Source organism: Hipposideros armiger, unplaced genomic scaffold (assembly GCF_001890085.2).
Source record: "Hipposideros armiger isolate ML-2016 unplaced genomic scaffold, ASM189008v1 scaffold_791, whole genome shotgun sequence".
NCBI lineage: Eukaryota > Metazoa > Chordata > Mammalia > Chiroptera > Hipposideridae > Hipposideros > Hipposideros armiger.
This window is the reverse complement of record NW_017732141.1, coordinates 547,433-562,803: the sequence shown is the minus strand read 5'-3', so window position 1 is coordinate 562,803 and position 15,371 is coordinate 547,433. Positions and strand designations below refer to the sequence as shown.

General features: G+C 32.2%; 1 protein-coding gene across 1 annotated transcript in view; it reads right to left on the bottom strand.

Moving 5' to 3' along the window:
* Positions 1-15,371, bottom strand: part of SEMA3A (semaphorin 3A) — a 230,123-nt gene that overhangs the window by 82,000 nt on the left and 132,752 nt on the right. Inside the window, exon 5 of the mRNA XM_019628456.1 lies at positions 4,341-4,434. Within this exon, the coding sequence (XP_019484001.1) occupies positions 4,341-4,434 (94 nt within the window). The remainder of the gene's footprint in view (positions 1-4,340; positions 4,435-15,371) is intronic.

Below are 15,371 nucleotides of genomic sequence, written 5' to 3'. Positions count from 1 at the left end.
ATATATATATATATATATATATATATATATATATATATATATATATATATATATATATATATTATTGTAAGGTACTGAATCTGTCTCCCAGACTTCCTACAGGTAACCACTGTTACCAGTTGTTTATTTCCACTTCCAAGTATATCCCAGCACTCACATACAGTGTGCTATTACATGGTCTTAATTCTCATAACAAACTAGTGGAATGAGTATGGCCAAAGAAACTGAGGCTCAGAGAAGTTCAGATAATCTTCTCAGTTATAGTTAATTAATTTAGTGTGTACTTTGTTTGCTCTAATACAATGTGAGAGCATATTCTACTGTCAAATTATGTTCTTTCCTGAGACAAGGCAGAATTCTAACTTGGAAAAACAAGCCTTAGTGAAACGCCTCAGACCCTTGAAATAGACCTCAATAATACCTTTTAGTAATGGAATATTTCTAAATTATTTCAAATGCCTGGAGATTTTAATGAGGAAATAAAACTGCTTTCCAGTTGACTATTTCTCTTACGTCATGAAAATGTGAGATGATGCTTAGCATGGAAAATACCAAGGTTTATTCTTATGTTGTGCTCATATTGGCATTTATTCTGAGAAGGAAAGCAACTACAATTTTTAGTAAAACACTTTTAAATGAAATCATAAAAATAATTATAGATGGGTGAAATAAAAACTATTAAAGAATAAATACTGGAGCAATTTCATATTGACAAATGATATTTATTAAAGGCGCTTTAAAAAACTAACTTGACTAATGTGGTTTGAAAAACTTAGGGCACGTTATAAGATTTGGAGACTTAATTCAGTAGCTATGCATTGCTCAGGAGAGAATCCATATTTTTCTATGGTCATCAGCTTAAAGACACATGACATTTTGGAAAGAAGTTATATTAAACCTTGATAGATTTCATGAACTAAAATTTTTAAGCTGTCATCTGGTTTTAAAGTTTACTACTGGTTGAAACTGCTTAATAGACGATATAAAAAGTATCTGCCGTCAAGATCCATCTAACCAGTTTATAGGTGGTTTGTGCCAAACGTAGTGGTTTTTTTCCCCCCAGTATTAGGGAAGGAAGCAGCCCAGAACCACCTTGAACATTTCTCTTATGTGCTGAAATGAGGAGCATACATTCAAAATATTTTGGGTAGATAGGTTTTCCCAATAGTAAGCCTCTAATACATACTGTATAACCTGTATATTTCAGAGACAGTTGTAAAATTTTGGGAAGTGCTGTAGAAAATATTTATGTTAAAAAATATTCCATTAAATTAGTAAGCATTCTTTTTAAAGCAGCACAAGAGAAAATGCCAAGAAAAATCCAACAAGGGGAATTAAATGTACTATGAGACGAAAAATTTATAGCATAGTAATAAAAGAAGCAAATAACCTCAATAAAGGAAGTCACAGCTCTTGAATTAAAATGGTGTTGCAGACATTTTGAGGGATTTTACCAGGTCTAATATGGCCTGTTCATTTTTCTGTATCTTGCTATTCATCTGATTCAGAAATTAATTTATGTTGGCTTGAATGATCTTCCTTGTCAGTAAGCACTAAATACCTCTGAAACTTACTCAATTATTTTACAATATTAGATAAGTGAGGTCTGGATTTCCATTTAAGAGCTGCTTCTCTGAAATGCTTACTATTGTTTTTTAGCCATACATCCTCTCATTGACTCACAACTCTTCCCTCATTCTCTTTTCCTTTTCACAAACCTTTACAGCTCTTTTTCAAAGAATTTCTAATATACAACCCAAACTGTAGAGTTGCATATTCTTTGTGGACTTCATGTGGTTGCATACCAAATGAACTATGTAATAGTTACTTGTCATCATCTTTTCTCGATGGAATATTAAAATAAATAATCAAGCAAATCCCTACTGAGAAGCATACCACAAAGCAAAGCTGCTTTAGGCATAATTTTACATACTGCTTTTTGAGGGATATCTAGCCTTTTTTTCAGTATGCAATTTAAATAAGTATAGGCTGCAAGTTGGAACAAGGTTGGATTCCTCCCCTTTGTTTAAGACAATTTTCAAATTTTTGTGCGTGCACTTAAGGAACTCATCCACATTTAATCACTAGGCCATCTGTGAATAGGAAAATTATAAGTGTGCTAAATTTGCTGCATTCCTTCAGATCTTAATCTTTTGTTAAAATGCTCCATAAATGGATCAAATGGACTGAAATTGTCTACGTTTGAAAAGCAATAGAGGAGATAATTCATGCTGTAGTGGTTTTATCCTTAATAGGAAGGGGATCAGTGAAATGTAATGATGAAGTGAACCTAGAGATTACTGGAAAAAGTTATACCTTTATAGTTCCTGCAGTGGTCAGTATCACTAGAGTTTTATTTATTTTGTTGACTAGGAAGAAAAATTTATTTTTAAAAAGGAAAGGCTGCCAAAACCTTATGAATTTCTGACACACCAAATAATAACCGAAATTTACTTTTTTTTTGCTTGTTAAAACAACTTAATTGAAATATATTTGACAGAACATAATTCTCCCATTTAAAGTGTACAAATTCAGTGGTTTCATATATTCACATTGTTGTACATCCTCCATCACCACAATTAACTTCAGATTTTTTTTTCCTTTGAATAAGTTCTCGTACTGGAAGCATATATATATGTGATTATATAAGAAAATACATCTCTTGGCCTTTAGTTTTAGCTCCTTCCATGGCAAATAAGTCAGTTTTTCAGTCCTTGGCAGACCATACACTTTGCAGGATTCTCACTGTACTTTTTAAAAAATGTATTTATTAAAATTATTGAGGTGACAGATATATGAAAAAGGCTCAACCTCACTAGCTAATAGGGAAATCCAAATCAAAACCACAGTGCGATACCACCTCACAACTATTAGAATGGCTATAAACAACAAGACAAGTAATAACAAATGTTGGAGAGGCTGTGGAGAAAAAGGAACCCTCCTACACTACTGGTGGGAATGTAAATTGGTACAGCCACTATGGAAAACAGTATGGCATTTTGTAAAAAAATTAAGAATGAAATTACCATACCACCCAGCAATCCCTCTTCTGTGTATCTACCTAAGTTTACCGTGTTTCCCCCAAATAAGACCGGATCTTACATTATTTTTTGCTCCAACAATCTACATTTATTCATTTATTCATGTACAAAAACCTACATTTATTCAAATAGTCATGTCTGGCTGACGAGCTTAACTGGGGCTTATGTTTGGGGTAGGGCTTATATTGCAAGCATCCTGAAAAAGCATGCTAGGGCTTATTTTGCAGGTGGGTCTTATTTTCAGGGAAACACGGTACTTTTTAAAAATCTAGATTTATTTGTCAAAATTCAATTAGAAATTTTACATTTGGAAATTTTCACTATTATTTTGGCTGTTATCAAATAATTACTGTCAGTATTTTAAAGGAAAGGAAACAAAATGTGACAATTTCTACATGATCATATAGGAAAATACATTCAGGAACACAGTAATGCCCAGTATCTTTTGTGTTTTAGGTTATTAATAAAAGTTAAAAGAAGAAAAACAATGTTTAATGATATATAGCTTTTTCTTTCTGTGTTTATTTCACTCCAGCCCAGAACTGGTAAAAAAAAATATGAAAAAAAAAGGAAAAGTTTGAATACAAACTAAAGTTTTCTCCTTCTTGTGTCTACTTCTATCTTTCTATATCTATGCTGTCAAAATATAGCTAAACATTCGCTACCCATCTGTAATTTTGAAGGGAAAGAGGAAAGAAGAAAACTAGAAAGGAAGATGATGAGAGAAAAAAGTACAAGTACATAGAATGTTTTGTTTAACTAAAGTAAGAGAAGAGGACCTAATGTCAAAAAAGATGAATACAGAAGGACTTCATTAATTCACGGTAACACAATGGGGTCTCTGCCAATTGTACTACCATTTAGACTGATTGTGCTGATTAAGTTGTCCAAAAGCTAAAAGTGTGACATATCTTGGAACTACAATTAACAAGGCTGAATCTCATTCTTTCCTTCTGATCTGTCAAAATCCCCATTTAAACACTTCTTTCATGAAATGAAAACCAAAACCATTTTTTTCAAAATAAAAGTTTTAAAGTTCTAGGGGGATATATAGTGATTGAGCTGGCAATTTCAAAGATACTGTTAAACCATTTTGAATATAAAGAATCATAGACTAACTAGATAGTGCAATTATCAGAGCAGCATTTTTCCACATTTTCATAATATTTGACAATATCTCAACTGATATCCTCCTAAAATAGTTTATGATTAATGATGGAAAATTTTGGCTTATAAAAAAGAACATGCAATCAAGTTATTACCTACAGAAGAGTCACTGTTTGATAGTTGACTACGCACCTATTAAAAGAGATGCTGTTAGCAGTTTAGGGTCATATGGACTCTTTCCACGGCCATTTTCAAAATGGGAGTCTTCCAGCTTAAAAATGTTGTCCTGTAGATAAGAAAAAGAAGGACTGAATTTATTTATAACAAGAATTATTTTAACATTCCAGTTAATCAGAGAGAGGTTTAGTACTCATGTTCACTATCAAGGGGCATTATTATTTGTGTAAACTTTAGAGATGGCAAAATAACTTAAGCGGATTAAAAACTAGCTATTACTAGCCAAATATCTACTTAGCTTGGTGATTTTTAGTAGCATTGAGCATGTTGCAAGTAATAATGTACAAATGAACTCTAGAGACAAGACATGTCATGATAAAAGTAGAGTGATCGTTTTATCATATGTGTATGCCAAGAGTTATCCTAATGGCTCTTGAAGAAAGGTGTTTTAAATTTAAATAAAATGGGTCTTTTTATTCCATCACAAAGAGAAAAAAGGCAATCCATCATATTAGATGTCTAGTGTAAACCACACTATCTTACTTTTCTGGATGTAGTTTCCAGAAAGAAATGCTAACTAACCAGAGCAGTCATTTTTCTCCCTCTTGTAATATCTATAACTGTGCTGCTTCCAAGCTTCTCAAGCGTTTTTCAACTACATTGTAAGGTGGAAGGTACCTGAAACTATCCTTATGAATTTCTTGAAGTGAGAAATATAAAACTATATGCTAGGGGAGGTGTTCCTGGAGGTATATCATGAGAAAAACAAGCACATAGATGATGCATTTTTTACCACAGGGAAATCTGATTAGCTGAGGCTCAAGTACCCCAACGCTGGAGTGAACATTTGACTATGTATAGAAATACACTCAAGGTCTGAGTAGAAAGTATGCTGGAAACCACTGCAAAAAAAAAAAAAACCTAATAAGGAGGCAACTAACTCATGCCTGACACCCTGCCCTCAGAACGTGTCTAGCTACTGAAACTTCTGTGTGACAGTAAGGCCAACGGGAGGGTGGGAGTGCGGGTGGGGGAAGGGTATTTCTGAGCACTCTTCTCAGAACCAGGTGCTCTAGGGGATTAATCAGGTCAGAATATGTATGTTTTTTTCCAGGAGCACATTAACTTGTCCACAGGCTGACATAAAATAGCTTTTTTGGCAATTTCTCTACTGGTCATGTAAAAGTATTTTCTATCTTCTTAGAATAGTAAATTAAATGGTGTTCATTTTATAGGCAATAAGGAACACTTTATTGAAAGTTTAATATTTCTGATGGAGCTAATGGCAGAGTTTCAAATTATGACTCTTAAAACTCATCTGAGTTAGGGAGGATGAGTGGAAAAAAAAAAGAAAACCAAAAGTGTTCTTTCTTTTTTACTACTGTGAGTGAGAATTACTGATTTTAGTCATTCCCCATGCTGATTCTGTATTTGGTAATTAGTTACCCCCTAGCAATGATAGTTCTTTAAAGTTCTGAAATTTACACTGTGGGATAATTTATGGGGCTTTTCAGAATTGTGCTCAGCTGTAGTGGGAAGGATAGTAATTCAGGAGGCAGGTCGGTCCAGCTGGGCCAATGATTAGCTCTGGTTCTTTGGCCACCTCTTAACATCTCTGAGCCTCTGGTCCCAAAAAGTCAATGATGATAGTTGACTTGTTTGTTGTGAAAACTAAAAAATTGAAACAAAGTCTTTCTAAAGCAGAAAAAAAAGAAAATACAAATACAAAAAACCTTATTTTATTCTATCTATACTGCTCATATTGCCACTATAACAAAATAATATAAAAATTTACTACACATTACTATTATGGTAATGGTAACTATATATTACCATTTCCTAGCATAATTTGAAAGAATTATTACTTGAAGACAGTTATGTAAGTCACCAAATTATAAACTTATTTACAAATACAAATTTATCGCTGGTACTTGAATATTAAAATTATAAAATGAAACTTATTGGCATATGCTAAGAAAAAGCACAGAAGAACCTCTTAAGAAATATTTAGCTGTACTTTGTTAAAGATTAGGAACTAACTAATCCTAAAGAAATATGCTTAATACAAGATATATACTCTACTTCCACAAATTATAAAAAATATTAAAGTTTGCATATATGATTATTTACTACAGATTAGAGGAAGCAGTGGGGAGAAGTGTTGGTGTGGTTGAAAATGTTGTTATAAATATTATTATAAATTTCTTGTCCTCACAAGACATTTTACAATACTGACAAAATTGGAGGAGCTACTCTTCAAAGTATGAGACACTTGACGTCTGGGAACATGTGTCCAAGTTAATAAGATAATGCCAAGGTAGATGAGAAGCCCTTCCAAACTTTTGTTTGATTTACAAGGTAAAGGATTAGACTTCATAGGAAGAGAGGTTACGCGTATCAGTTCTGGTTCAAGAGAAGATGAAAATCTATCCTTTGTCATGGTTTCAGGCCTTGTTTTCCTTTCCTTCTTTTTCCCTTTGGATGTGAGTCTTACCCAAATTTCTGGCATCTACCATGTCCTATATCCTCATATAATTCTACTGAAGGGTAAATAATTGAACTTTCTTTCCAGCCTAGTGATATGAGGGCCTGGAATAAATATAATTTTATTTTATGAATAGGGAAGTAAAGGACGTTTCTTACATACAAATGTTTGTATTGTAAAATTCATACCCATGACACATTGTAATGGAGTCCAAGGGTGCTGAAATCAGGCAGAGCTTGGTGTTACCCCTGGCTATGTCTTTTATGAGCTCTGGGACTCAGGCAATATCTAAACCTTTCTGAACTCAGATTCCTCATCTGAAAAACGAAGGTAAGAAGATCTCACAGACTTGAAGCAAAGATTTACTGTAATGAAGTATATAAAATAACAAGTATGTCCTTGAAAAATGTTCATTAATTTCTTTTTTTACATTGTTTTATTTATAGTTGGCACAATAAAATCATTATTTGCTATACTGATTGATACATCTTATGTGACAGTGTAAATGCCTGCCCATATTTTCATCTGTGGAAATTAGGACATATGCTTAAAATATAAGTAAATGCCTTGGACTCTGAAAATGCATTGAAAATTGTTCTTTCCTATATCTAGGCCAGAGTCTAGTTCAAAAGCTTTCCTGAAAAACATTATTAAATAAATGTATAAAAATTATCAATTGATAAGTCTACCCTTCTAATAAGTCTGACAAATTTATGGTGATTGATATGAAGAGACACTGATATTGTTCTTTCTGTTATCTTGTGAGACCTATTAGATGTCGAAAGATATTAGCCATTATAAAAGAACTTTGTGTTAATATTTTGTATATTAGCATCCTATGTTGTCATGTGTAACATCACATAGACAATTGTCCAGCTGTACTTGGAAGGCCTTTTGAAATCTGATTGCTACTCAATGATTTTCTCTTTTAACGAGTGTTAAGTAGATCACATATGCAAATAAGACCAAAAAATCCTAAGAACAATGTACATAATAAACTGCATAGTATACATGTCTTACTTAGACTGAAATTGTTTTCATTTCCTTAGTACTACATGAGCAAAAATCTAGCTGCATGGATTCTAATTGCTTTAGCAGATACTATAAGCATATCATATATGTTATTACACCTTATTTTATTACATGATTGCATCAGTTTTCAGCAACTATTTTTAGCTTTCAAGACCACTCTACTTTTTGTCTTTTGGATTTCCTGAATGGTATTAGACTGCGGTGAGGTAAGACATTAGAGGAAATAATAACTGTGCCAATGTCTAATACAAAGCCTTATAAATTATAAGCCATGGGTGACATCATGGCAATAAAGTTCCTAAATCTCAATCTTTTCCAAGTAATATATTTAGGTAACAAATACAATTTTAGTTGTTTTATTCAATGATTAAAACATATATGATGTTTGTACAGAAAAAGAGAAAATCCTACGAGTATATCTATGTGATAGAATGACCATTTTGGGTGGGAAGCTGTATAAAATTGCATCAAAATCAATAGTTATTTAAATCAATAGTATCTAAAAGTACATATTATGTTTTTACAAATGTCTCTGTCTCCCCTCCTCTTTACAAAAGACACCTTGTTTGCCAGTTATACTAAATTATCAAGTATTCCCTGGTTATTCCATGCTTTTTGTCATCTCTGCCAGAAATCTCTTCCTCTTTCTCTGCTTGCCCTCAGCTCTCCACCCCAGGGTGAATTTCCTTTACTTTAAGAATAAAATCAAAAGCCACTTCCTAGGAGAAGTCTTCAGAGACTCCTTCAGAGGCTGATGCAATTTATTAGTTTCCTTTGTGCATATCCTAATTAACAATAGTACACAGGCAATGCCTATACTGGGTGAGACTACTGGCTTCCGCAAAGAAGGGATGCATTATAATAGGATCTCACAGGAAATCTTGTGGCATGCTTTACTTTGCCCAAAAGAGATCTTTTTGTGGGTCAAATTCATCTGGAATTTATTTTTCCTAAAAAGGTGACTTTAGATTTATGCTATGCAATACTACAGCTATGAGCTACCTGTGGCTATTTAATTAATTAAAATTTCCATTCCTCAGTTACTGTAGCTACATTTCAAGTGCTCGATAGTGACATAGGCTTGTGAATACAATACTGCACAGATGCAAACATCTCCACTTTCATGAAATTTCTATTGGACAACATGCTCTAGATCCTGAATCCTATTCCCTTAGCAGTAAAGAGTAGAATTGGAAATCAGAAGGCCTCCTGGTAGAGAAAGCATGCCATCAAAGCACAATCACAGTAGGTAAAGTCCGTGAAATATATGAGGAGTTATACTAAGAACACTAGTTTAATTTTTTATGTTTATTAACAAGGGTTTATGCTAAGTAGTATTCGATGGCATTACAAATGAACAAATACATGCCCTGTATATTTTTTATTTCATTCTTTTCCATTTTAATCACTTTAATCTACTTGGGTATAAATTTTACCCATTATTCAAAGTTTAGGTCATGATACCCAGTCCACTAACTGTTCATTGATTTTCCCCTGAAGAAAACCATGTTTTATCCCCGGAAGTTTCATAGCAATCTGTTCATACCCTTGGTTATTTGTTACCTTTAGCCTTGATATTCAATATTGCATATGATGTTTTTGTCCTATTAAATTATTTTGAGGTGAGGGACAAATCTTATTCATTACATTTCTATCAAATACTAAGATATAACTTTGCATTTGATAAAGCATGATAAAAGGAATAATGAAAGAATGAATGAATAAATGAGTGAATGTGTGACTAAGTGCAAGAGGCTCTATAGAGAAACTCTCCAAGAAATAGCAAGGACATAGCCCTGGCTTCCAGGAGCTAATCGTTTAAGGATATGACCTAGGTATGAAGACAATTGTGCAGTAGAGGTCATTTTACAAAACTCAGATATTAAACTAAGTTTTAAAGTGAGTTTTAAGAAATATGATACTCTAACTTTTTCATGTTATATGCATTGTTATTAATATATTATTGATATGCGTTATACAGTTCAAAAATGAGTTTACTCTTACTATAAAAGATAAAAAGTAAAACCTAATGACAAAAGAATAACTTACAGTCCCTTTGGTTTTAAATCCCTGTTCCTCTTTGATTTTCATTGGACCATGTAATTCTGCATGTATTATTAATATTAATCTTATTACTAAATTATCCCTCTCAATAGAGCCATCTTTATTGACAGGTAAAGTTATTAAAATATTCCTTTATAGAACTTCAAAATTGTTCTGATCCATGGAATATCTCACTTGTATATCCCATCATTCTAGCATGGCTGTGTTACCTGACCATTTTCACTTCAAACATCTCTGGGATGTAATGGGACAGGAAACTGGAGATGCTATGGGGCTTGGCAAATGTAACTTTCTACTTATAAAATACATAATTACTTACTAGTTTTTCATCTTTATATTTATTGTAGAACTTTCTAATTTATATAAGTTTTCTGAAACACTAGTATAAAAGTTAATTGATGCAGTAAATACATAGTGATCCACGACTATGTAAGAATTATGCTTGGAATATGAAGGTGAATGTCTACTTGTTTAACTCAAGGAGCATACAAGAAATTACAACAAATATTATGTAACAATAATATATTACATACACATGATGTAACAATTTTTATAAAGTATTCGATAGCTATTTCACTTCACATTGGATACATATGAAATGCTACCGATGTTCTAAAACTTTGTGCATATTATTTCACTTAATATTCAAACAACCCTACTATTATTACACCAGCTTTACAGATAAGAAACTGAGACATTTTAAAAATAATACTAAAAGTCATAAAGTCAATAAGTGACACCGAGTAAGGATTTGATAACAGAACTGTCTCTTTCTAAATCCACATTTTTAACCATATAAAAAAAGTGCATAAATATGTGAGATGTACCCTAAAGTAATAGAAAGTGAAAACCACAGAAGATTAAAAATGAGGATAGATAATTTTCTATTTCCGTATATGAAAAAAGGCTTTATTTGATTTAGTCCTTGAAAGATATATTTTGATAGGAGATGAGTAGATCTGCAAGTATGTATACACAGAGGGTGCCAAAAAAAGTATACACATTTTAAGAAAGGAAAAAAAAACTGTATTAAAAATTTAATACTCAATATATACTGATAATGAAAGATGAATACAAGTCATGTGTATACTTGTACATTTTTTTGGTCCCACCATTATGTATGTGTGTGCATTGGTTGTGGGTGCAGAAGGTCACAGGAGCTCATAGAGAGAGGACAGAGGAAAACAGGGAGGCAGATAATTCTATCTAGAGGAAACAGCATGAACCAAGGCCCCTGAAAAAAAAAAAGTAGTTCATATTAAAGATACAATATAAAGTTGAGTTCAGACAATGAAGAACATATACATATATTAAGAGATAAGACTGAAAATAAATTTGGAATCAACTGTGGAAAGTTTTCTGTGCCAAAGCAAGCAATTTAGTCTGTATTCAGAAGGTGTCAATGACACCGTGATAATGTTTGTTGGAGAACAATGGCATCAAAGAGGGGCAATATTATGATGTATCTGACAATGATGTATAGGATGATTTAGAGACATAGGAGCATGGGGGCAGGAAAATAACTATTGTTATCGCCTGGAGAGGCAGCGAGTTAGGTCTTACTACACAGTTTAAAGAAATTTTGTATGTTGTACGTTGTGACTTTGTCAAATTATTTAGCCTCTTTGTAGCTCACGTTTCTCAACTTCCGTTGCATCATAATGCCCTTTGATATTCCAGCAAATCTGTGAATTCTTTCCTCAAGAAAATTGAAGCTAGGAGTACGTACATTTTATAAGCAATCTTGAGGGTTTATTGACTTTATGGAGTCATGGTAAGAGGCCCAAATTCGTTATTCTCCAGAGAACTTTTCACTTCTAACAAGGTGTGATCCTATCATCCTCTCACTCTAAACTTGAACATTTGCTTCTGTTGTTCTTTGTCCCCCTCCCTGAACATAAATATAAGGATTACCTAGATTTTTAAAACTGACTTTCCTTTTCATTTTCTACATGCTATTATTTGGACTCAATTTATTTTTATAAATTTAGCTCTTGAACTTCAGCCCCAACCCCTCTGCTATTCTAATCATTCAAACTTGGGTTTCCTGGCCTGCATGAAATCTCCTTATTTTCCATAGTTATTTCAAAATTGAGAGCTATTAAGAGTCCTTGGCCCTTCAAAAGAATATAGGAGCAATTATGAATAATAAACTTCAAAAAATTAGTCTGTCAGAAACAGTTAGTTGACAATATACATTGTGGGACGATACAAAGGAAATGTAACTCTGGTCTCTGTCACCGGGTGCTGAGAAATTTAAGAAGTAATGCTATGTGAATAAAGCAAGAATAATTTTCTGCCCTGATTATAATGTATTACCCCTGACTTAGATTTACTATGATTTTAGCTCTACCATATTAGAATTTTATCTTCCCTTATAATAGAACAAACAAAATATGCTGCAAGTAAATGACTACTGATTGAAAAAATAAACTTGGTAAAAAATAAGTTTAAGGAAAAGTATACCTACAAGGTCTCTTAGGCCCGAGTATATTAACAATTACCTCTTTTCATATTAACTAATAGTTTTGAGTATTTTTAGATATACAATAATTATAATGTTTGGTTTTCAATCCAAAACGTATTTGTTTGAAACTAAAATAGTTTGAATCAATAATTATAATTAGTATACTTAATAATTCCCACAATTTTGTTTTTAAATATACACTTTGGGGAAAAAAAATTTCCTCAGCAAGTACAACTACAAATCTCACTATAATTGTTTTGACCCAAATGTATTTCATCTATTAAATTAAATAATAAAAAATAGGCCGGTTATATAAAATATAGTCCAGTTTAATATTTACAATACATATGATGAATCTCATTACATCAATGCAGACTTTTTAATTGAATACAATTTTTGTTTCTGAGGAATTCTTAGGATCCAAACTAGAAATAATGAGAATATCATCAGGGTAGACAACATTCTCTAAAGTTCAGCTCCAGTTTAAACTGAAGCAGGGATGGTCGGCCCCTGACTTCATTGATTTCAGTTTCTATTGTGTCTGTTCAAGCATTGCTTTAGTAGAGTAGAAATCTACCTCTGAAATTGGTTTCCAGAGATTATATGGCTTTTCTGTGACTCAGAATTTTCTTGTTATTTGACCTTTAAGGCAGATATGGTAAAAACATTACTGTTTATGAATTATGAAATCTAGATTCTATGACCCATTGTGGCAATTATTGACTGTAAGTTTTATAACATGTTTATAAAATCTCTGAAATGTCAATATTCTTATCTATGAAACGGAAACACTACAATAATTGCTTCGAGGATTAAGTAATAATAGAATGTATTAACCTAGGGAAGTATACTTAAGACATGCAGAACTTTAGTTAATAATAGTTACTTATCATTTTAATTATCATAAATACACTATTAGTGATATATTTTTGCTATGATAACATGCCTATAATTCATTTTCTATGATAATAGTAGCTAATATATGTTAAGCAACTATCAGCCAAGCACACTCACCTAAGTGTTTTGCCAGTATTGACATTTTTATCTTCACAATACCTCTTGCGATAATGTGATTATCCTAATTTTGTAGATGAAGTAACAAGGAGAGAGAAAAAAAAGGACTTGCCTAAGGTCACACAGCTAATATATAGCAGAGCCAGGTAACCCATTTCCTAAAACAGTAATAAATGGAGGGATTATAAAATCTAATTTTGTGTGTGTGTTTGATTTGCACAACTGTTACTTTATGAATGCATGTCATACATAAAGTATTATACATAATATCTCTTAACTTAATTTTGCATTCCCTGTAGTTTATGCACATGGTAAACCCTGAGCTAATCTTAACTGAATTAACCATGACAGATAACACTGTATTTAATGTAGTCCTCATATTATACTATTAATATATAAAGACAAGTAGAAGGAATTAACCAATTTCTAACTTTGCTTGCAGAAAAATATATGGAGTCACTTTTTTTTCAAGCTTTTGAAAAGTTAGTATCATTTTATTTATTGTTCTCCTAGTAACGATATGTACATATATACAGTCCTTACAGATGGATTAAATAGAATTAGTCCTCTAATTTTAAGGGACCTAAATTTATCTGGGTTCCCCAAACAAGCATTAGTGGCATAATTCATCTGCTTTTTGTCATCATTAAAATTAGTGATATAAACCAAAGAAAACAGAAAGCATATGTGTCTGTACTTCATGCAGATTATATTTTTTAATAAGAGCTTAATTTGAGTTTATGCAGATATCGCATACCTGTCATGGTATAATTCTCCAGCTATGAATGCCTGCTAACTCCCAAGGTATATAACAATGAAAGAAAAAAGTCTATCTTGGCTAAAATGAGAAATTCCAGAACTTGAACAATTTACTTTACAATGGTTTGTCCCAGTGAGACCTGGTAAAGTGAGCTCAGTCAAATAGCAAATTGATGGCCCACAAAAAATACAAAATGGAACAATTCACTTGACTTTCCATGCATATTTTAAGTCTTCTATCTTTAAAATATAGTAACTTCTTATTGTCCATCTTATAATTTCATAAAGCATCAGAGTGTGTATTCTTTTTTGTTGTATCTTAAATTGTGGAAGTATAGATATTATTTCTATGACTTCTTTTTATAAATGTTTGTCACATCCATGATTAGACAACACTGAAAAATTTTATCAACCTAAATGTAAATATGTCAATAGAAAAAGAGCATATGACCTGTCAGAAGAACTGGAATCTACATTTATGGTTTCATTACACTTTAAGATTTTTTGATAGATATGATTTGAGAAGTAATGATGCCAAAAGAATTAATATTTTATTTATACCAAGCTTTGTTTTAGCAAAGTCTTGTCATTCAAGTGTCACAATCCGATAAATTAGATGATATAAGTTCATGATTTACTTTTAGCAAACTGGCAAATACTTCAAAAATCATTATTATTTAGGTAAAGGTATTGAAAGAATTGTCAATTCTTGGTGAGATTATAAGTTTTAGAGAATAATTTGGGATTTAGAAAGATCATTAAAAATGTCCATATAGTTTATCTTGATTACTTTGCTCTTGGAAATACATACAAATGAAGGAAAAAAAAAGAAAAAAAATTAAAGCAAGAAGTTCATTCATGGCATTTAGAATTCTGGAAAAAATTAAATGTCAATAAGAAGGGAATAGTAAATTATGGCATATCTACATAATTGAATATGATGTAGGCATTAAAATAGGTGTTTATATTAAATGTTATAATACAGTCATTCGGAGGTATGTGTGAGGGATTGGTTGCAGGAGCCCTGCAGATACCAAAATCTGAGGATGCTCAAGTCCCTAGAGGCTGCATATCCAAGGGCTCCACATTTGTGGATTCAACCAACTGCAGATTCAACCAACCACGGATATGCAGGGCCACCTGTTTCTAGAACTAATTCATCTGTGAAATCACTGTGGAAACAATATGTAGTAATGCAACAACTATGTAAGATGAATTAAAAAAA